General features: G+C 37.4%; 3 protein-coding genes and 1 non-coding gene across 5 annotated transcripts; 2 read left to right on the forward strand and 2 right to left on the reverse strand.

Moving 5' to 3' along the window:
• The first annotated feature begins 264 nt into the window (after nt 1-264).
• On the forward strand, nt 265-6,181 carry LOC112177088 (GATA transcription factor 26). Of its 2 annotated transcripts, XM_024315286.2 has the most exons (9): nt 800-817; nt 1,643-1,748; nt 1,834-2,196; nt 2,980-3,409; nt 3,821-3,893; nt 4,285-4,385; nt 4,756-4,942; nt 5,024-5,135; nt 5,551-6,181. In XM_024315286.2, exons 3-9 carry the CDS (start codon nt 1,986-1,988, stop codon nt 5,859-5,861), a joined length of 1,425 nt encoding a protein of 474 aa, XP_024171054.1. In that variant the 5' UTR covers nt 800-817; nt 1,643-1,748; nt 1,834-1,985; the 3' UTR covers nt 5,862-6,181. The 2 variants fall into 2 exon arrangements, with proteins under 2 accessions (XP_024171051.1, XP_024171054.1); XM_024315283.2 differs by lacking the exon at nt 1,643-1,748 and having other exon boundaries at nt 265-817.
• A 492-nt stretch (nt 6,182-6,673) lies between these two features.
• Nucleotides 6,674-7,600, reverse strand: LOC112177611. Its single transcript, XM_024315893.1, has one exon. It carries the CDS (start codon nt 7,598-7,600, stop codon nt 6,674-6,676), a length of 927 nt encoding a protein of 308 aa, XP_024171661.1.
• A 265-nt stretch (nt 7,601-7,865) lies between these two features.
• TRNAK-CUU lies at nt 7,866-7,938 on the forward strand. Its single transcript has one exon. It is a non-coding gene; the product is annotated as a tRNA-Lys (tRNA).
• A 4,187-nt stretch (nt 7,939-12,125) lies between these two features.
• Nucleotides 12,126-19,268, reverse strand: LOC112179238 (T-complex protein 1 subunit alpha). Its single transcript, XM_024317592.2, has 16 exons — nt 18,985-19,268; nt 18,812-18,876; nt 18,383-18,472; nt 18,187-18,273; nt 18,024-18,083; nt 17,881-17,931; nt 17,344-17,439; nt 17,104-17,169; nt 16,760-16,977; nt 16,093-16,189; nt 14,884-14,970; nt 14,071-14,205; nt 13,806-13,910; nt 13,013-13,141; nt 12,720-12,920; nt 12,126-12,625 (listed from the first exon to the last, which is right to left on the reverse strand). The coding sequence occupies exons 1-16, from the start codon at nt 19,055-19,057 to the stop codon at nt 12,542-12,544; spliced, it is 1,644 nt and encodes a 547-aa protein (XP_024173360.1). The 5' UTR covers nt 19,058-19,268; the 3' UTR covers nt 12,126-12,541.
• Between the last annotated feature and the right edge of the window lie 1,179 nt (nt 19,269-20,447).

Genomic DNA, 20,447 nt, shown 5'->3' on the forward strand with positions numbered 1-20,447 from the left:
GTCAAAATCCTTCTCAAAATTTCAGTGCTTTGGAAAGAGGGGATTTTTATTGCTTCATTTGTGGGATTTGAAAATTGATATACAGGAAAGTCTGTAGTCAACACTCAACAGGATATACAGCAATAATATTCCTTTAACTTTACCCTCCCTCCTACTCACAATTTAGAGGGTTTAATTTTTTCACATTAACATTAATATTAAAAAGAGGGGTTGAGAAGAAATCTTTCAATGACATCAAAAATAAAGCAGAGGAGAAAGCTCAAACATTTACTTCATATACAATACAACAACACAGACACACAACAAAACCTCTCTCTCTCTCTCTCTCTCTCTCTTCCTCTCTCTCTCACATTTCACCTTCCCTTTTCACACAACCCCATTTATGAGATTCCTCCAATAATGGTCTTTTCTTCTCCATTGGATTGTACAAATACCTAGCTCAAAACCCATCTCAATCCCTCAATTTCTTGTTGATGTTTGGCTGTTTTCTGTGATTTTTTGGGACTGTAACACATAAAACTCTTCTGGGTCTTTTGGCTTTTGCTTTCTTCTGCAGACTCTCGCTCTGGGTTTGCAGCAGAAAAGCCTTGTATACTCATCAGTATATGTTTGCCATAAAAGAAAAGTTCTAAGAGAATAATCTTGTTTGGAGCATAAAAAAATTTGTATTCTTTTTCCACTTTTTGCAAATACATCAGTCTCTTCTTTGTTCTTCTGCAAATTTTCTTTGATTTTTTTTTCTTTTCTTTCACTTGAGGAAAAGAGATAGAGAGAGACATGGGCAAGCAAGGGCCCTGCTATCACTGTGGAGTTACAAGTGAGTTCTTGTTTCTCCATTTTTCTTTTTCTTTTTTTTGAAATATACAAGAATTGGGTTCTTGATTCCATGACAAATAGATATTGCCCAGGAATGGATTTGAATCGCAGTATAGAAGAGAATAACTGTGCAGAAGAGGAGTGACCAAAAAGTTAATAAATGGAAATTAGAAACTTATGGGGATTTGCTCAATTCAATTTGCCTATGATTTGAGTACTGCCAGCATCCTTGTATCATTGGATATCTGTAGTGGGTTGAGTTTGATTTTGTTTTGGTGAATTTTCTGGACCCTTTTAATCTGTGTTGATTGGTGTTGATCCCCCTTTGACTCTCAGTAGAAGTTGAGCATGTGTCAGCAATGCAACTTTGAGATTGATTTCTGTTGTGTTCTGGGCAAGTAGAGAGTAATGTTTGATCTGTATTACTTGCTCATTGCTCTTGTATCTCTTGAAAGTGTATTTGTTACAAGTGTGTCTTTGTATTTGTGACTACAGCAACTCACTTCAGCTTGGGAAAATTTGATACTCACCCGGTTTGGTTCTGAAATACAATGATCATTGTTTTGTGACTGCAAATCATTCTCGAACTTTTTAAGCTTCCTTCTGTCAGCTTATTGAGGGAAACTTTGTGGGCTACTCATACATTGGTATTGGTGTTGAATAGAAATTCAAGGACAATGCCAACTCCTGGTATTGTTGATTGTGCCTTTGTTCTGGACTGCATCCTGTCTATCAGTGCCTTGGTTATTGTGTTGGATTGTTCCATTTTTAACTGTAACAGATACATGACTGTGTGGTGATTTGTTGATAACGGGTCCTCTTTCAGTTGCAGTAATCTCGACATAAGTTAAAATGACATGAGAATATTTCTGAGTATAGCTGATTGTTCTTGTTCTGCTTATCTGCTTCTTCAAGTTGATGATTAGGAAGTTGTTGAGTATCTTCCATGTTCAATTGTGCTTATCTGCTTGCAGCTTATTTCTTCTGGATTAAACTGACAACCAAGCATTGTAACAGGCACCCCCCTTTGGCGCAATGGGCCACCTGAAAAGCCAGTACTTTGCAATGCATGTGGATCTCGATGGAGGACTAAGGGAACACTTGTAAATTATACCCCTCTACATGCTCGAGCAGAACCTGAGGATTATGAAGATCACAGAGTTTCCAGGATGAAGAGCATGTCTATAAATAAAAACAAAGAAGTGAAACTGGTTAAAAGAAAGCAGCATCCTGACAGTGTAGTGGTTGGTGCTGATTACTCCCATGGGTTTCGAAAGGTAGTTGATGAAGATACAAGTAATAGATCCAGTTCTGGGTCTGCTGTGTCCAACACTGAAAGCTGCGCACACTTTGGGAGTGCAGATGCAAGTGATTTGACAGGTCGGATACTCTGTGACAATTAATAATCAATTAGAGATACTTGAAATTTTCTATGTGTTTCCATTCATCAGAGAGTATACTTCATCATAGAAGTGATAGATGTATTGATAAGTTAGCTACACCAATAGCTGAAATTCCTGTTTATATGGCTTGTGTTTCTTCAAATTTGGAGATGCATTTGCTAGTCGGTCAGGAAATGGTCAATAGTTCCTATATATGTATATATTACATATATATGCGGCTGTACCTCATGCACAGTTTTGTTTGCAGCACAATAAATGTCTACAGATATCATGTTAGTAACATAAACGAATAAATATAGAAGGCACTTGGTCACGGGGGTTGATGAAACTCTGACACTGAGTGATATCCTTAGTTCCTCGAGTTTTTTAAAATCTCTTATTCAGGCAGTTGGCTGTCATGCTGTCTATAAAAATCTGTTTCATTTCATATGATACAGGTATCAATAATGTATGACACTAGAGCAGTGAACTTTCAATTGATTTTCATGGACTTAAATGGATCATCAAGGCTTTACCCGTAACTTATTGCAAAAATAGCTGGTCAATTTACTGCTCTAGTATAATTGCAGTTGTTGTCTTAAGTGGCAGAACATTAGGGGAGTTAGATTTTAACTTTTGATATGCAGAATTTTAGTTCTTTGTCCTTAGTTACTTGTATAAAGAATGCTTTGTTCATATGATCCAATAAAAATAGTGTCTGGAGGTCATACAGAAACCAAATAATTCTTACTTACATACTCTTTTGACTGCTATTTTGCAGGTCCTGCTCAGTCAATGGTGTGGGACTCAACGGTACCTTCTAGGAAAAGGACCTGTGTCGGTCGTCCAAAGCAATCTCCTGTTGAAAAGCTCACAAAAGATCTATATACTATTTTACATGAACAACAGTCTTCTTACTTCTCTGGGTCTTCTGAAGAGGATCTACTTTTTGAGAGTGAAACACCTATGGTCTCTGTTGAGATAGGACATGGAAGTGTTCTCATAAGGCATCCCAGCTCAATAGCCCGAGAAGAGGAGTCTGAAGCTAGCTCGCTTTCAGTTGATAACAGGCAGTGCCATATAAATGAGGCTTATTCCCATTCTGCATCCCTTTTTGTACATAATAACAAGGGTGTAAATATGTCCAGTACTGTGATTGGAAAGATGAATAGCCCTGCAGGACAAGGGATGCAGCAAGAACCACTGAAAAGGTAATATTCTCTAGATCCAGTAAAATAAAGTTTGATTTGCACTCGTCAGAGATTCAAAAAGACAAAGCCCGGTATTGAAGCTCAACTAATCTAGGCCTACATACTATCCAAAGCACAATAAGTTGTTTGTGTGGTTTTTATTCAAAATGATGGGGTTCCAAAGTGTTAGGAATAAAATTAGGACCATTATGGTATGTACCTATTGTAAACTACCAAATATCCAATGTTCATGTGAGCCCGAAATCATTTTAAATAGCTGGTAGCAGAATATAGCAAAACTTCTTTTTACTGTGATTCAAAATTATATATCAAGTATGTCCTTGCAGGTAAACGTAACAGATACTATATGAGAAAGGAGAAGGAAAATATATTTCTGTCACCATAACTAATATTAAGTATTTCAAAATGCAGGGACAAGTCACAGCATGACAACTTCCAAATCTTGGGAAACCATAATTCACCACTTCATCATATAGATTTGAATGTAAGTTGCAAAATCTATGTGTCATTTCCTTCAATTATGTCAAATCAGCCTTGTGACAAGATTCTCTATCTTCTATATATACCCAAAATCATGCATGGCAGTCCAACAAGTTATAATGAAAGCTTAGCTAGTGTGTGAATTTTTCATGAATGTGGAACTTGTCACTCCTATCCAACTCCTATTTTAGTGGACATTTTCATGGTGTGAGCTTTTTGATAGTTAATTTACAATTTTGTATTTCTTTTATTCTTATTGTTATCTTTAGGATTTTGCTTGTTCTACCCAACTTTTTGTTGCCCAAGATCATTAATAAAGTCATATTTGGTGCTTGAGTATTTGTTCATCCAAAATGTTGAGTGCTTAACATAGTTTGCATTCCTGTTTGGTGTAGGATATTGTAAATTATGAAGAGTTCATGAGGCAGTTGACAAATGAGGAGCAACAGCAATTACTGAAGCATCTATCTCCAGTGGATGTCAAGTTTCCTTATAGGTTAGAATCCTAGTGATTCTTTGTTAGCATAGTTGGTTGACCACAGAATTTTCAAATGCCTTGTGATATTTATATTGTGGCATGGAACCATACATCACCTCACAAGATGGTTTTTATTTCTAAATTTATGTATATATATCAGTTGACCACTTGGAACATGTCACTGGTCTTTGCAATCTTGCTGATACTGTAACCCCTGTTTTGCATGTCATACTTGAAATTGATTGCACAAAGACCTATCTTTCAACATTGGGTCATGTTGTCACAAATTACAATCACCTTATGTGATTAAGGAAATATAATAGAAACTATTTGGGATTTTAGACATGATATATATAATTGACTGTAGTTTGTTTTTTCTCATGTGCAGCCTCAGAAATATGTTTGATAGCCCTCAGTTCAGAGAGAACTTAACTTCCTTTCAGCAACTGCTTGCAGAAGGGGTCTTTGATATCTCCTTCCCAGGGGCAAAAACTGAAGACTGTAAGACTTTGAAAAGGCTTGCATTATCCAATTCTTTGAAATCTAAGTGGGTTGAACGCTATCATCTTATCAAGGTTTGAGCTACTCTAAAATATGTACCATTAAAAAATATTCAAAAGGAAACTACAGTAGTTGACCTTTATTTTTGGCCACAGAAGTGTAAAACTACCTCCGGAAAGTCTGTTGTCTCTGGATCTAACTTCACCACATCTAGTAATTTTCGACAAGTCAAGAGACTGCGGGATAGTGAGACTCGAAGCTTTCCAGGTTAGCAGAAAATTCTGTTTGCTTGTATGTTTGAATGATGGAGTTTATCCACTATTTCCTTTCAAGACAGAAATCTACAGATGATCATACCATATTAAATTTCTGAGTCACAGCATCATTTTGCTCTCTGCCCTTGTATGATGACAAATTAAGGGTATAAGTGGTCCATAATGTGCTCATGTATACAACACAGGCGTGTCTACATTAAGAGCTACAAATCTACTTAAACCTCTCACTCACGCAGTGGGATGTGGCATCTAAAATCAAACTTTCTTTTCTTCCCGAGTCCCACATCATGTGTTAAATTAACCGAGGAGCTTTAGCAATTGACGTTTACATGGATTTTATAATCATTTGGAAATAATCCTTCACATAATGCACATTCAAACTTTCTTAACCGCTTTTCTTCTTTCAGATGTAAAGATTGTGATGAAGAGCCCCAAAAGGGTAATCATGAAGGGGGGCTATGAAAACAAGGATATCCTGGACTATGATGGTTCTTGCTTTAGTCCAAAAAGCCTCTTTGCTTTGCCTCCTGATGGTAGCTCTCTCATGCTGGATTCCATGAGTTTCGTCGAAGAAAGTTCTGACCAGGATCTTCTGCTGGATATTCCATCCAATGGATCCTACCCCCAAGCAGAGCTTCTTCACCCAGCCTTGAGTTTTGGCTCCCAACAAGCAAGCACTAGTAGTAGCTCAATATACCCACATCTACTCCATCCCTGACAAATTTCGAATGCTATGGTGATCAATAGGATTATACAGCTCTATGCCTTCTACCAAAAGCCATGACAAGGGTTCATGTATTTTGCACGGTAAAACACGTATGTGAATGAGTGTTTGATGGTTGCAGTTTTTTTCCCTCTGGCTTTTTGAACCTGGAATTCTAAAGGGATGAATTTGAGGTGGGCTTTTTGTATAGGTTGACAACAGGTTGTAATATAAGCTATATATTTGCACAAACTGGTAAGTTCCATAGTTTTGTATGACTATGACTTCTAGTTTTTGTCTTTCATAAATAAGTCAGATGCTCTTTTGGTGGATTCTTTGCTTCTTATTAGATTTTTTGACTGGGGAAAAAGGGCGGCTAGCTAAAAGAAAACAAATGACATTGGGATGCATGTGAAGGGAGACCTGATGCCTCTGGATAATGCTTCAATTGGTTGCTGCATCTTCACACGATAAGATAAGATTTTTGTTCTCATCATAACCATCCACCAAAGTAATAGGGTTTGTGGGTTAACTACTTACTTTCAAAAGATTTAAATTTTTAAGCAACTGTTAGATTTCAAGGAGAAGAGTGCAAGACGGTTCTAAAATAAAAAATAAAGCAAGATGTTCCACACAATATAATTGAAAAGTGAAAAGCCCTCTACACATTACTTCAAAAACCTGGGATTTTCAGTCGCTGCTGCTCTTCAAGACTGTCCTCAAAACCCAGCATTCCAATCCGAAATCCTTCCCTCATCTTCTTCGTTTCTTGTGAATACGGTTTCGTCCAATTCAGAAGAATCAAAACCCTTCTTCCAGCCGCCACTCTACAGCTGAGGGAAAGTCATGCCGCGACGCTTAGCTATCTCCAAAAAGCTACATTTATCAACCTTATTTTTACAGTCTTGACGAGTTATTTCTCTCACACGTTTCAACGTCTCCAACAGACTAGACCAGCTATGCCCCTCCTCGGCATGCCTCTCACTCGAGTCTGCTGGTGGGCAGAAGGATAGAGGCAGCACTCGAAGCACTCCGGAATCAATTTCAATGCCTTCCTGATAGGAATACTCCACCCCGGATGGGCTTCCGCTTTCTTCAGTAACCGGTTGAGTCTCTTCAGTAGCATTCTCACTCTCGCTGTCTGAATACTCAGCATTTTTCTTTCCTGAGCTTTCCTCAACTGATTTGGCATCATCCCCTGCGATTTCGAGAGTTTGATCGGAATCAGAGCCGAGGTTGCTCAGACTGAGCCGCTCGGTCTCCAATTCCTCCTCTGATTTCCCCGATTCCTGCTCCGAAACCCTCAATTTCTTCGACGGCGGCAAAGACTCCTCCGAACTCCCTTCCATCGACAAATCCCTCTTCGAAACCCTAAATTCCACCGATTCCGCCTCCGAAGTCACCAGATCAGCATCCCGCCCCAAATCCACAGCGCCGTCGCCTTCCTCGCCGCAACCACCGACGACCACGATGACGCCGCTCCCATCTCCTATATCTCCAACTCCCTCGAAATCACGATAGTTGTCATCGCCGATCTGATCAAGATCGAGCAAGGGAGTCTTCTCCTGGGAGGTTCCGACGAGCGAGGACTCCGGCGGGGTCTCGAAAACGTCCTGGTCGGCGCTGCTCTTGTCCTCGGCTGCATCCTCATCGAAACTGTCGGGGAGAGAGAGCATGACGATTCCGGCGGTGGCTGCCGGAATAGTAGTACTGGAATCGGAAGATGAGTCGGTACTGGAGTAGTCATCGTCCATGAGGTCGGTGTTTTGGGAGTGAAAGGGGGAGCCAGACTGCAGGCTCGATTTTTTGTTTTATAGTGTCTAGGAATTTTTTATTTTTTTCTTATTTTGTTGAATGGTGTTTTGAGTTTTGACTTTTGGGAGATTCCCGCCCATTTGGTAATCAACGGTGGATGATAACTTATAAATTTGGACTGGGCGGGCTTTTGCTCTTTTTGATATTCCCGCTCATTTTAAATTTTAGAGACTTCTAGCATACAAGTGACATCTTTGACAAGCAGCCCGTCTAGCTCAGTTGGTAGAGCGCAAGGCTCTTAACCTTGTGGTCGTGGGTTCGAGCCCCACGGTGGGCGCTGGAATTTTTTTTTAAATATTTTTATCTTTTTATATATCGAACCGACTGAAGAGTTAACGTTTTTTTTTTTTTTTTTTTTTTTTTTTATGACAATCTTGAAGAGTTAACGTCGGCAGACTAGATCTAAGCTTATAGTCTAAATTAACAAGTCTACGGAAGTTTTATATACAAAAAGAAACACACACTATATATATCCAAAATACCAGAAAACTCCCTCTAACTTAAGATGTGTGTATTTTGGATACACACACACACACACGGATGTATCTCCATGTATTGGCAAGCATATATCAATGATAATTATTGAACTCCAAATCTTTGGATCTGATTACATGAAGACCTGAAGTTCTTCGGAATAGTATATAATAAAAACTAAGGGAAAATTTCACAAATGGTCACTCAATTATGACTCATTTGACACTTTGGTCACTAAAGTTTCAAATATATCACTTTGGTCACTCAACTATTACATTGTCAATCACTTAAGTCACTTTGTTAATTTTTTCATTAAAAAAAATTATAAAAAAAATACTCTTTGGGTGACTTAAGTGATTAACAGTGTAATAGTTGAGTGACCAAAGTGATATATTTGAAACTTCAGTGACCAAAGTGTCGAATGAGTCATAGTTAAGTGATCATTTGTAGAATTCTCCCTAAAAACTAAGATATGAAGTTTCTTAGAGCTGTACAATGATTGAAACCACATGTTGTGATCCCTGGTCATATAGGGACCTGATCGAAGTTCCTCAAGGGCCATATGTAAATTGAAAAATTGTGATATGAAGTTCTTCAGAACTTATGAAATTACGAGGGCCAGAAGATCTTTAGAGCTAAATAATCAAGTATATGAACTCAAATGTTTCTTAATCCCCAATTATAAGAGGGCTTGAAGTTCCTCTAATTATTTTTTGATGCTAGGGTTCCTTCCTCCTTATGACTATTTATGAATTTGGAGTTTCAAACTACCTCTAGAAGATGTAGTTTGAGGTTGCACACTTGGCCAATGCTAGAAGCCACTTGGCTTTACATTTTTTTTTTTTTAATATAAACAGAATCTGTCTAGAAGACAATATTATGTTCTTGTGCAATTAGAAGAGAAATAAAAGATTATCTTGAACCTCAAATTATCGAGTATGTCATTTTGGCCAGAAGTTCAAAATGCATTTGATGTTATTGATTTACATCAAACAACAATATAGTAATTGAACGTCAAAGTTTACATGTATAACACGGACCAGAAGCTTCATGTGTATCATATGAGATCCACTGTTCAATTCTTACAAATTTGATTTGTGTCATCTTCAAACTTATGTTTTGAGTGATTTTCAGGCAATGCAATTTTACTCATGGTCTCTATACGTCCATAAAACATTATTAAGCCTTATGCTTGTGAGGCTAATATAACAATGATTTCAGATCCTGCATATTTGATTGATGGCTCTAGAAGAGCACATACTAGTGTCTCTTTGAATTATGTGCCTCCAATATTACCAGAGATTCTTATCAGGAGGAGCATCCAGAAGTATGCTACCTAAAACATATGCGCATTGTACTCCTTTTCTCATTCGACCAGGGTTGTTTTTGTCCCACTGAGTTTTTGTTACCTGACAAAGTTTTTGACGAGACAACAACAAGCACGTCTAATACCACCATTCATTAGTGGACATCCAAGGGGGAGTGTTGTAAATATTATTACCTATGTGGTTGTCCACGTAAATAGTCATTAGTTATGTATCTTGATGTAAACTTTACCTCTATATAAAGGAGGCTAATGAGAACACTTATATTTCCTCCCAACAATTATCTCTTTATTTTTTTTCTCTACTCTATAACAACCTATGCATATATTGACAATTAGGCTTCAATAAAAATCAGACAATTAGGCTTCAATAAAAAGCATTCATAGAAGAAGGAAAAAATACACAAGCCGACGAATTCGTCTTCGGCAAAGCCCTCCCATAAAAAAACTAAATAATAAAGGGGACAAACATACACAATTAGGCTTCAGTAAAAGCCAACTATATAAAAAAAATAATAATAATAAAACCCTTACAGTCTACTTGAGCCCCTGAATTTTCAAGTTCAGTCACTGTTGAAACTTGGGAGTACGAACAAAAATAAAGAATAAACACAAATAGATACGGTGGAGTAATTATCTATACTAACGCTCTAGCCTCTATAAATAGTATCCTGCAATATTGATTTACCATTTTGCTCTCTCTCCCAATTAAATTACCTACAGACTCCAATTCTCCAAACATATATTTTAGACCTTGACTAAATTAAAATTGAGAGTGAGACGAAGAAAAATTTTGATCCCATTACTCACACACCATATGAATGGTGTGTTGGCAGTTTCTAGTAATGTACTAGCACTTGTGAACTTACATTGTTTAAGGACAACTAAAATGAACTATGGACCCTCCATATATAGTTTGAGAACAGCAAGAGGGAGCATTTGTCAAACCAATGAAACAGCTAGTTGCGTATGATTAGTTCTTGGTATCTTACATATATATATATATATATATATATATATATATATATATATATATATATATATATATATATATGCAACTCTTTTGCCTACCACGCAACTACCTCTTTATAAGAACAACGTTTAAAACTTCAACGACACAAATTTCATACTTATAATACAAGCACTGTTTTACTTCAATCTAATGATTTGCACTACTTGTACAACAATGAGGAGAAAGAAAATAACAAAACTAATCGTCTTCTTATAGCGTCGGGATGATTTACAGTACTCGTTCAAGTCTTCGAAGAGTATACCAAAATAAGAATTATTGGAATCCACAATAACTCCTTCAACAAGCTAGAGTCGAACCCTCGTCGTTCGCAAAAGTGGCGTCCACAATAACTCCATCAGTAGTAAGCTTGTTAATTACCACATTTTCGACAATTCCTTTCTTAACAAGAAACTCCACATCTTGAGCAGTGTTCACCAAACGATCCATGAACACAACATAATTACTCGTGTAATTTTCTGTTAAATCGCATTGACATTGTTCTTAAGCAATGAGGTTTCTGATTATATATTCTGTTTCAGAACCTATTATTATCTTTGGAATTTCGAGAACACCATTAAGGAATCGTATGTCGAATAAGGTTTTGCTCGATCCCACATTAAACTTGACTCCATCCTCTTGCAGTTCTGTCATGCTGGGTAGAGCTTTGATCTTCCCTCCGCTTTGCAATTCGAGTGGTAGATATAAATTTCTTAAAAGATCAACAAAATATTCTATGGATCCAGAAAAACACACTCTCTCCAAATTTCTTTGACATGTTCCTTCTCTATGCAATAGAATTTTGAAGAAATTGTAAGAGAGACTTATTATTGAAGGCCTCTCAGTCCCAACACAATTGATTATGTTTGGTCAAAAAGATCCTCAAGAATGAATAACGGCAACTGATTTTCGAGGAACCCCAAGTCACAAGAAACACCTTGTAACCAATGGGGATCTGTCAATATGTAGTCATTCTCATCCTGCAATTCGGGGAAATAATACCTCAGAAAGATCTCAATGATGAACACAGCATCGACTAGAATGATTCTCACAAGTTCATCGCTATTAAACTCAATAGTCTCCGAGTAACAGCTGCGCAGTCTTGCTTCTTGATCTTTTATTTTACTTGTAATCCTCTGATGCTCTCTCTGTCCCACAGAGATAATGTTGAAGATACCTATTTTTTTTCCTCTTCCATGGCTCTCAAGCCTGCCTTGCCATGATGGAGTGGACCTATGGAGACTATCTTAGGTGTGAAAGTTAGCTTACCTTCACAGCTAACTTTTCCTCTTTCGGCAGTTGGAAATCGGTTAGTATTATAGAGGGACCATCTTAATCTACCCTATTTCTTTGGTTAGTGAAATTTCTGGGAAAAGAAACAAGGTGTTTCTTAATGGTCCAAGGATTGCAATGATTTGGTTAACAAATAGTATAGAGACACAAATCTGGCCTATCGGTATAGAATATATAACAGTATAGTCTGAACCTGGACCATGACTCCACGAAGCAACCTCGATTGAGACAGTGATGAGATGACAAAACAGAATATAATAGCATGTGGGTGAATCTTATCGGATCAGCTTGACAATTTTGCCACTAATATCGAGTTCTTGATGACATTTTCCATCAAGACATTATACCAATGGAACAAAGACCGTCGACCGAAAGTATTTATGATAAAGAAAAGTGAAGAGCAGATGAACTTGACCGCATAGCTTTCACTACAAACAAGGTTTCATGATATGTTCCCAAAACAGCCATTACAAGTACAGAACTATATTGTCGAAAGTAACTACATCTAGTCAATCATACCAAAATTATCCGGCTTCATTGTTGAGAGGGAAACCACCGCCGGTTAATAAGCTCCTTTTTCAACACACCCAACACCACTACCATCAATTAGAAAACAAAATTACTGAAAATAAGAGTTTAGTTCCAATTCCTAAAGAAAACAACATGAACTTCTCTTCAATGCAGAAATCGAATAGGAAACTATGATAAAGTCCACTCCTCTCTGGCAAAGATTCACTTCACAACCCCTCTACGTTGAAGTCAATCGATAAGAAGCACATCTTACTCCTCACCCTGACTTTCATCTTTGACTAGCCTGATCATGTCATCAATTCGGAGAATCGTGATGGCCGCTTCTGTTGCAAACTGTCAAAACAAAAAATTTGGTTTAATTAACACTTTAAAAATATATAAGACTACATAAACGTTACTGAATATGAACTTTTCGTATGATATTTACCTGAATCATCTTTATTTTGCTCATTGCAGGCTCAATGACTCCAGCCTCTAAATTATTAACTACTACTCCTTTTACAAGATCCAAACCCCAGTTGCAATGCGACTGCTGCCTCCTGTCACCCGGAGCTTGTGCCTTGTGGTGGTAGGACCTCATCTTTGCAACCAAGTCTGTAGAGTCCTTGGCAGCATTGACAGCTAGCACCTACAACAGAACCAATCCAGAATATCCCATTATGAACAGAGGACAAGATCAGAAAATGTGAGAAATGCAATAAAAACCAAGAAATTAAAAACCTTTGGTATGATTGTCAAAGATTCAGCAAACTCTGCAATTGCCAACTGTTCACGGGATCCTAGTGTTATAGCAAAGCACTCCAAATACTCACACAAGGCAGTCTCAACTGCACCTCCACCAGGTACCACCTGTACGGCCAATACCAATAAACAAATTTTGAACCAAAACAAACAAAAACTGAAGAAAACATTCCCATATTTTCACTAATTCTAGATAACTCAACATTCACGTATATGAGCCAAACTCATGCAGACAGAAACAAAGAAATTTTCATTTCACACTCCCAGCAACTTATGTTAATAGCAAAGTGTGGCAAATAAAATGTATATGGTTTTGGAACCTTATCTCTATCTAATGCAACAACAAGAATAACTATGTGTTTGTGCAAAGCAAAGATCAAGTTTCAGGGAGGACGGGGATGCGTTACTGATAAATAGTAAGGAATTGCCCGAATTTTTAAGCAAAACAACAAAAACCCAAGCTTAACTATGTTTCACAAAATCTCATGCAATTAAAGCTGTGGACAGCTTATCACAGAACTGACCAAAGCTACAAAAGGAGGAAGGAAAAGCTTCCACCTTCTAGTTGCTGATAAAAAAATTAAGGATATTTTTGAGCAAAACAACACCAAATCTCAAACCACAAGTATAGTATAAAAAATATTAAAAAAATTAAGAAAGAACCCAATGAATTATCACCACATGAACCAACAAAACAATGCACTACAGTGCAGACAAGGTTTCAAGCCATTTTAGAAAGTGAAGAAGGTAATCAGGAAGCGCCAAAGTTTACCGTGTTCGATTCTAGAGTCCTCTTGACAATAGATAGAGCATCATGAAGAGCTCTCTCCATCTCGTCAAGCATGTAATCATTTGCACCTCTAAGGATCAAGGAGACCTGAGTAATATATTAAGAAATATCAGATCATATCATCAGGGTTATGGGTTTATGAGGTTATAGTATAACATCATATAGACATAAAACATTATAGAAGGAATTTAATCAATTAGACAAATTCAAGAAGGTAAACTGTATAAATTTAACTAAAATCACTCACCGCACTATTAGTTTTGGTCCCTTTTATCAAAATTACATCATCATCAGAAACGCGCTCCTCTACAACTTCATCTGCAGATCCAAGAAGTGAAGAATCAAATGTTTCCTCTCCTTCCATATCAGCGAAAGTTGATACCTGCAGATCCAACAAACAGAAAATTCATAATCAATATAACAGGTCATACCAGTTATCCTGTTTATTACTGAAAACCATATGGCAATCAAAAGATGGACCAAAAAAGACACAGAATATGTAATTTAAAAAAGAATTATGGAAAGTCAACAGAAGAGAGCTAACATCATGAACCACCATCATTCTGGCAAAGTAATATCGAATCATTTTTTAAACTGTTGGGCCAAATACAAACTAAATTGTCCCTGTGGTAGATCAAGTGGCAAATCCACTCACTTACTAGAGCCGAGTCCCCAATCAAGATTCAAGCCTTGGTGGTGACCGTTAATTCATGTAGCGAACAAAATCCCAATACAAGGGACCGTTGGATATTGATTTTTAGAGAAAACATAGAAGAGAAGAAACAAGATGACAATGAAACGAGAGATGATAGAGGTGAGGGAGACAGGAGAGAATAATATAGAAGTGAGGAAGGAAGAGTTCTGTCTAATAGAGTAGTGTTTGCAATTGAGTCTACGGGCTAATCATCACCACATGAATCATCTGAGAAACTGAAAGAACTTCCACCAGCCCAACAAACAGATAATATTGCTAGACAATTTCCTTTGAAAATAAGCTATGGCTGAACTACACAATAACTCCGAAATAAATCAAATAAGCCAGACTACATGATGAAGTTACCATTGTTGCACCCGTAGCCTTGGCAACATGGCGCATATCTTCTTTCTGAACACGTCTTACAGCGATAGCCCCAGCCTCCACAAAATACTGAAACAACAAGCAAGAATACAAAACTTATGTAATGAAAAGTGAATTTAATAGTGAACTGACTACAAATTCATATTAACAGATTTTTGCAAGTCCCAGATCTCTGTAATAATAGTAACCCACACCATCAATATAAAAGGGAAATGTCTTCTACATGTTGATGCTTTATATCCAAAATAACCAACGTAAAAAAAAAAATACAAAGATTGAGAGAGGGAGAGGGAGGGGGAGAGAGGGAAGGGGAGGAGGAGGAGTTGGGGGGGGATGGGGGAGGAATTAAACAACTGTTGCATTTCCAAACATGTTTCAGGACTGACAACTTCTGCAAATTGTTGTTAAACTACAGAAAACCTAATTCAAAGTGTCTTAAAAAGGTGTCAAAGTGGATAATACAAGTAGCATTCCCAAGAAGATATACACATTTTGCAATCAGAAAAGACAAATAAAAAATCAGGAAAACATAACCAGAAGTCTTCAACCATGCAAATTTTCTGCGTGCTCAAAACAGGTATGGCGAGACTAACAGAATCATACATATGCACAGGCAGGAGATTTGTTTAGCACTCTTTTTCTTATATGATGCACCAACATGCACATCATAAAAGTATATATAAAAAAAATAAAATAAAAAAGGCAAAATTATATCTGTATTCTGAATTCCTGCTATGACTGGAAACAGTAATCTGACATTCATTGCACCACTAGCACCATCCTCTAAAGCCCAAGGGAAGATAAGTTCTTATTTCATACGGGTATCTAAATCTGGGTAATGTATGTCTGTCAAATACAGCATGCAACAAACTCAAAAATACACAGAAGTCAGGTTTCACATGTTTATGCCTCCGACACAAAGACAATCACTGAAATTAAACTAATCTAGCCAAGAACCTGTAGCATCACATAAGGAAGAACTAGACCAAAATAGAAAGTGACCCACACATCGCCAAAAGGCTTAAACAGGTAGAGAGCAGCAGGGATTCCACCTTAAATGAGAATATATATCTTTAAAAAATAAAAATAAAAATATTAAAAACTAAGAACTTTATAATAGTCTGGTACTGCAATTTGAGTATCAGCCATGACTAAGCAATATCAGTAGGAGAATCTACAAAGGAATCTTGCCTTGAGTGCCATATCATCAATCCCTTTTGTAGTCAGAATAACATTTGCTCCAGCTTTAAGAAGTTTCTCTATACGTTCTTTCGTCATATCCGCTTCTCTGCACAAACATGTGTCATCAGCACATTAGCAAACTTACATGCACGCATTATCTGATCATCAATACATTGGATATCTGTTACAACCGTAAGCAGCGACCAGTAACAGTAACCTCCTTACAAAACCTATCTATTTAAGGTTATTACGTTATTTGAGAACATTTTTAAGTGCATCACTGATGTATGAGCATATCAATTTCACTGACTAAAGTACAGTTGAAAAAAGTCTTCTAGCTGTATGGAGAAGGGACATATCACATCAGCATCGCCTATTTTATATCACACTATGCTAACCCGTGTTCATACACTACATAATTCACCGTAAAAACTTATATTATAGATATGTCAAATTTAATGCCTCCGGAAAAATCTGCATACAATCCTATGGCAACAGCAAGTTTGAAAAAACAAATAATAACATAAAAAATTGAGATTCATCATCTAATCACCTTTGGCGGATTTTTTCAAGCTCCCTAGGGTCGCTAACTAAAACTTGGGACACCCATTTGCATTTTTGCATTTTTGAAAAAACAAATAATAACATAAAAAATTGAGATTCATCATCTAATCACCTTTGGCGGATTTTTTCAAGCTCCCTAGGGTCGCTAACTAAAACTTGGACACCCATTTGCATTTTTGTCTTCTGAAGATTCAAGTCAAGGCAAGCAATCCTTGCAGGGGAGACTTTAAGTGGCATTCCTTGTGCAGCACGGCCTGTATTTAGTGCATATCCATTCAAGAGATAACTTTCTCTTGCACTTTTTCCATGAGCTTTCAAAATATTGATCCCCTGAAAATGAAAAGAGCAACTAAGACATAGTGCTAAACAATAACAAAAAAAAATTCAAACGAAGATATGCACACATGACATAACCTTCTTGAAAAACATGAGAAGACATAACTACAAGGTACCAACCTTGATTGGGTACTTGATGTCCCCCCGAGCATTGGTCATCTTTACAGCTTGTACAGCATCTACAACCTAGAATAAATGGTATACACATAGAGAAGTTAAGGGTCTCTGCTTCAGTAGCCTAAATATGAGTCGACAAGACTACCAAGTTTTATTGGAGTGCATGCCAATGAGAAATAAATGTTTGATTCACATAACATCTCATCACTATAACAATAAGCTATTTATCCAATATAGGCATACCAAATTTGCAAAGAAATCACTGTCACCAGATATCAACTTCGAGGACATGCTTGTTTTTGCACAATTTACTAGGCAATCTTTTCCGAGCTTTTCAACCTGAGAAATCATAACAAAATATTAATCAAACTGGACCATTTTTCATTTAAACAAATTAACTGTTCAAAAATGTCAAATCAGGAGGCATGGACATTTATCAACTATGACCTATAAGTTTCAGGGTAATAGCTGATTGACTATCCAAATTAACACTTGTCGACCATTTACCATAGTTGGAAACCTTTACGAGATTGGATAGAGTAAGCGAAGCACAAAATTATACTATTGTCACTGTAAATGGAAATAATGAGTCTTTGGACAGCAAGTCTTTTGGGAATAATAAACCTATCATACTAAGGTTGGCGTATTGCACAATAATCCAAAACTACATTCCCATGTATTCTTTACCATCCAAAAGCCATTTGTCCTCAGATATATTATCAAAGGAACCCTTTACTTTTCAACAAACTTTTAAAGAAGCACCCAGTAAAGGAACCTTACCTTCACAGCTAGCTTTTCCTCAACATATTTGCACGCTTCCCTCATAGCAAGCTGTACGCAATAAGATACATGTTAAACATATTGAAATCTCAGATGCAGTTGTCGGCAAATATTAGAACACAAACAATCAAGAAAATGCATACCCTGTAACCACTGATAATGGATGTTGGGTGAATTTTGTGCTTCACTAGATCATTTGCTCGCTGCAAATTAAAGTCAAACCATACATTAAACAAGTACCCATCTTTTAGGCAATAGCTTCTAAAAAACCAACACTGGATGAGAAGAAACCCCAGATATCAGTACCTTTAACAACTCTGCAGCAAGAATGACAACTGATGTCGTCCCATCTCCAACTTCTTTGTCTTGAAGCTCAGCCAGATCCACAAGTACCTGTACAGCTTAAGATAAGCAAAATGACTTATATGCTTATAACAAGCATTTGGTGTAAACACACTCATAGTAGCATATTACAGCAAGAAATAAGCAAACTTGTACCCACCTTGGCAGCAGGATGCTCGACTTCTAGCATCTTGAGTATGGTAGCTCCATCATTTGTAATAGTCACGTCACCAATATCATCGACAAGCATCTGATACAATCAATCAAAATACAAAATGGTGAATCAGTCGAAACCCTTGCACAAACAAATACTACAAATCTAAGAGGCTGGATTCCGCCCCCAATTACTCAAAACCCCAACTCCACTATCGCAATCGAGATCAAGCATTCCAAAAGTGAAACGCACCATACACCACTAGTCCAAAGTTGAAACAAAGAGTCCCCATACTCAAAACCATATAAGGAGTAATGAAGAACAACAAATCGAGCAGTAGTAGCAGTTCAACTTAAACCTAATGCACCCATGGCATCTCTCACACACTGATTCATACAACTATATCTATATCTATGTATAGAAAGAAGTAATTACCTTGTCGAGACCAACAGGGCCAAGTGAAGATTTGACGACATTGGCAATAGCTTGACAGGCCACCACTGCGTTCGCCGAAACGAAATCACTGAAAAATTAGCATTTCCGCACAACACCGATACTGAAACCCTAGTGAGCAACAATGAAGAGAGAGAGAGAGAGAGAGAAAGTACCATTTTGAGTGCGAACGTCCTGACCGTACTGACGGTCGCCCATGATATCGGGCGTCTGGCCGGAAACAGCCATTAGTGGTGGGAATTAGAGAGACTGGGGTGAGAGAGTGAGAGAGAGAAGAACCCTAGATAAAACCCTAGATCGGTGAGGTGCGAGGAAGAGAAAGCTTCAGTCTTGATTGTTTAGACTACAAAAGTTGCAAACACTTCAGTGCCCTTTGCTTCCGCAGCTTTTATATATGGCAAGGGTTTCATATAAAAACGACGTCGGCTGCGTTCTTTGGTATAAGACGGCAAATGAAGCCATTTTACCCACTGCTAACCCGATATGAGAGCTTTTTAAAACGCAGCTAGGGTTCAAAAAATCATTTTACCTACTTTGGGGATAAATTCTTGTTATTTTCACCCCAACAAAACGAATTCTTGTTATTTTCCACTACAACAGATGAAATAACAGTGTCTAGTAAATTTTGTTTTTATATTATTATGATCATAGAAATAATAGTGTCTAGATACTTGTAAAATTTAGTACAAAATTTCTTATAATATGCATAATGATTAATGACTAAAATGGACACAAATAGCCACATTGCTCTCCCAAGAGAAAGTTAAGTTTTTTTTTTCCTCAATTTGTACAGAGCCTGCTAGGATTGATTGATTGGCTTGATCTCCTCTACTTGCGCCTTTTGAGTTTAGGAACCAGGCCCAAAACTTCAAGAAGCTCTATAGAATCTTCCCCTAAGTTCTCCCAAGTAATGTTGGCCTGCTACAGTGGCAGCTTCTTGAGACATATAGGCAGAAACTTCGTATGGTCTTGATAGATGAACAAAAGTACATGAAATGGCTTACAAGAAGGCATGTGGCATGGGAGCTAGAAGTCTATGAGTTGCAGAAGATGAGATGCTTGCTACGGTTAGAGGTTTACTGTAGTGTAATCTACTGTGGTGAGGAAGGAATAGAATTTTGGTGGTGGTTGATGGGTTTGGAGCTTGAAATTGTTTTTGGATTGGAGGTTAGTGGTGCTTGGTTTGTTGCATGAGGTTTGTTTGTGGCCTGGTGGGATGTATTACTTTGGTTGTGTGATCTCTCCCTGTAGCAACCAGAAGCCTTCAAATTAAACTTGTGTGAATAAGATTTCTCACTGTTAATTGAACATGGAAAGAATAAAATTTGACAAAAAAAAAAGTTACACGAGACATTCGGCGACTAGCCTACTAGAGAATGACTCAATCAAACCAACCAGAGAAATTAATGTCTGAAGACAAAATAGGGAAGAGTGGAAGAAACCCACAATAACCTTGAAGAGAAGTGGCGAACGCTAAAATATATGGACCTGTGTCGTAAATTCTACAAAAGACAATCCTAATTTTTTTTCCCACCAAACGCTACAATTTTTTTTAGAAGTAGAAATGAGCCTCGTCATAAATGCTTATGGAGAATGGAGAGTTGGAGACCATATGGAG

The sequence above is a fragment of the Rosa chinensis genome, chromosome 7 (genome assembly GCF_002994745.2).
Source record: "Rosa chinensis cultivar Old Blush chromosome 7, RchiOBHm-V2, whole genome shotgun sequence".
Classification (NCBI taxonomy): domain Eukaryota; kingdom Viridiplantae; phylum Streptophyta; class Magnoliopsida; order Rosales; family Rosaceae; genus Rosa; species Rosa chinensis.

Bases quoted from the DNA above. Each gene is read 5' to 3' on its own strand.
- LOC112177611 (XM_024315893.1), bottom strand. From the start codon at position 7,600: ATGGACGATGACTACTCCAGTACCGACTCATCTTCCGATTCCAGTACT.
- LOC112179238 (XM_024317592.2), bottom strand. From the start codon at position 19,057: ATGGCTGTTTCCGGCCAGACGCCCGATATCATGGGCGACCGTCAGTAC. The intron at 18,473-18,811 runs GTAATTACTTCT...TGATTGTATCAG, and splicing joins GCCCTGTTGGTCTCGACAAG to ATGCTTGTCGATGATATTGG. The intron at 17,932-18,023 runs GTATGCATTTTC...TATTGCGTACAG, and splicing joins CCATTATCAGTGGTTACAGG to CTTGCTATGAGGGAAGCGTG.
- LOC112177088 (XM_024315283.2), top strand. From the start codon at position 778: ATGGGCAAGCAAGGGCCCTGCTATCACTGTGGAGTTACAA. The intron at 818-1,833 runs GTGAGTTCTTGT...GCATTGTAACAG, and splicing joins CTATCACTGTGGAGTTACAA to GCACCCCCCTTTGGCGCAAT. The intron at 4,943-5,023 runs GTTTGAGCTACT...TTTTGGCCACAG, and splicing joins AACGCTATCATCTTATCAAG to AAGTGTAAAACTACCTCCGG.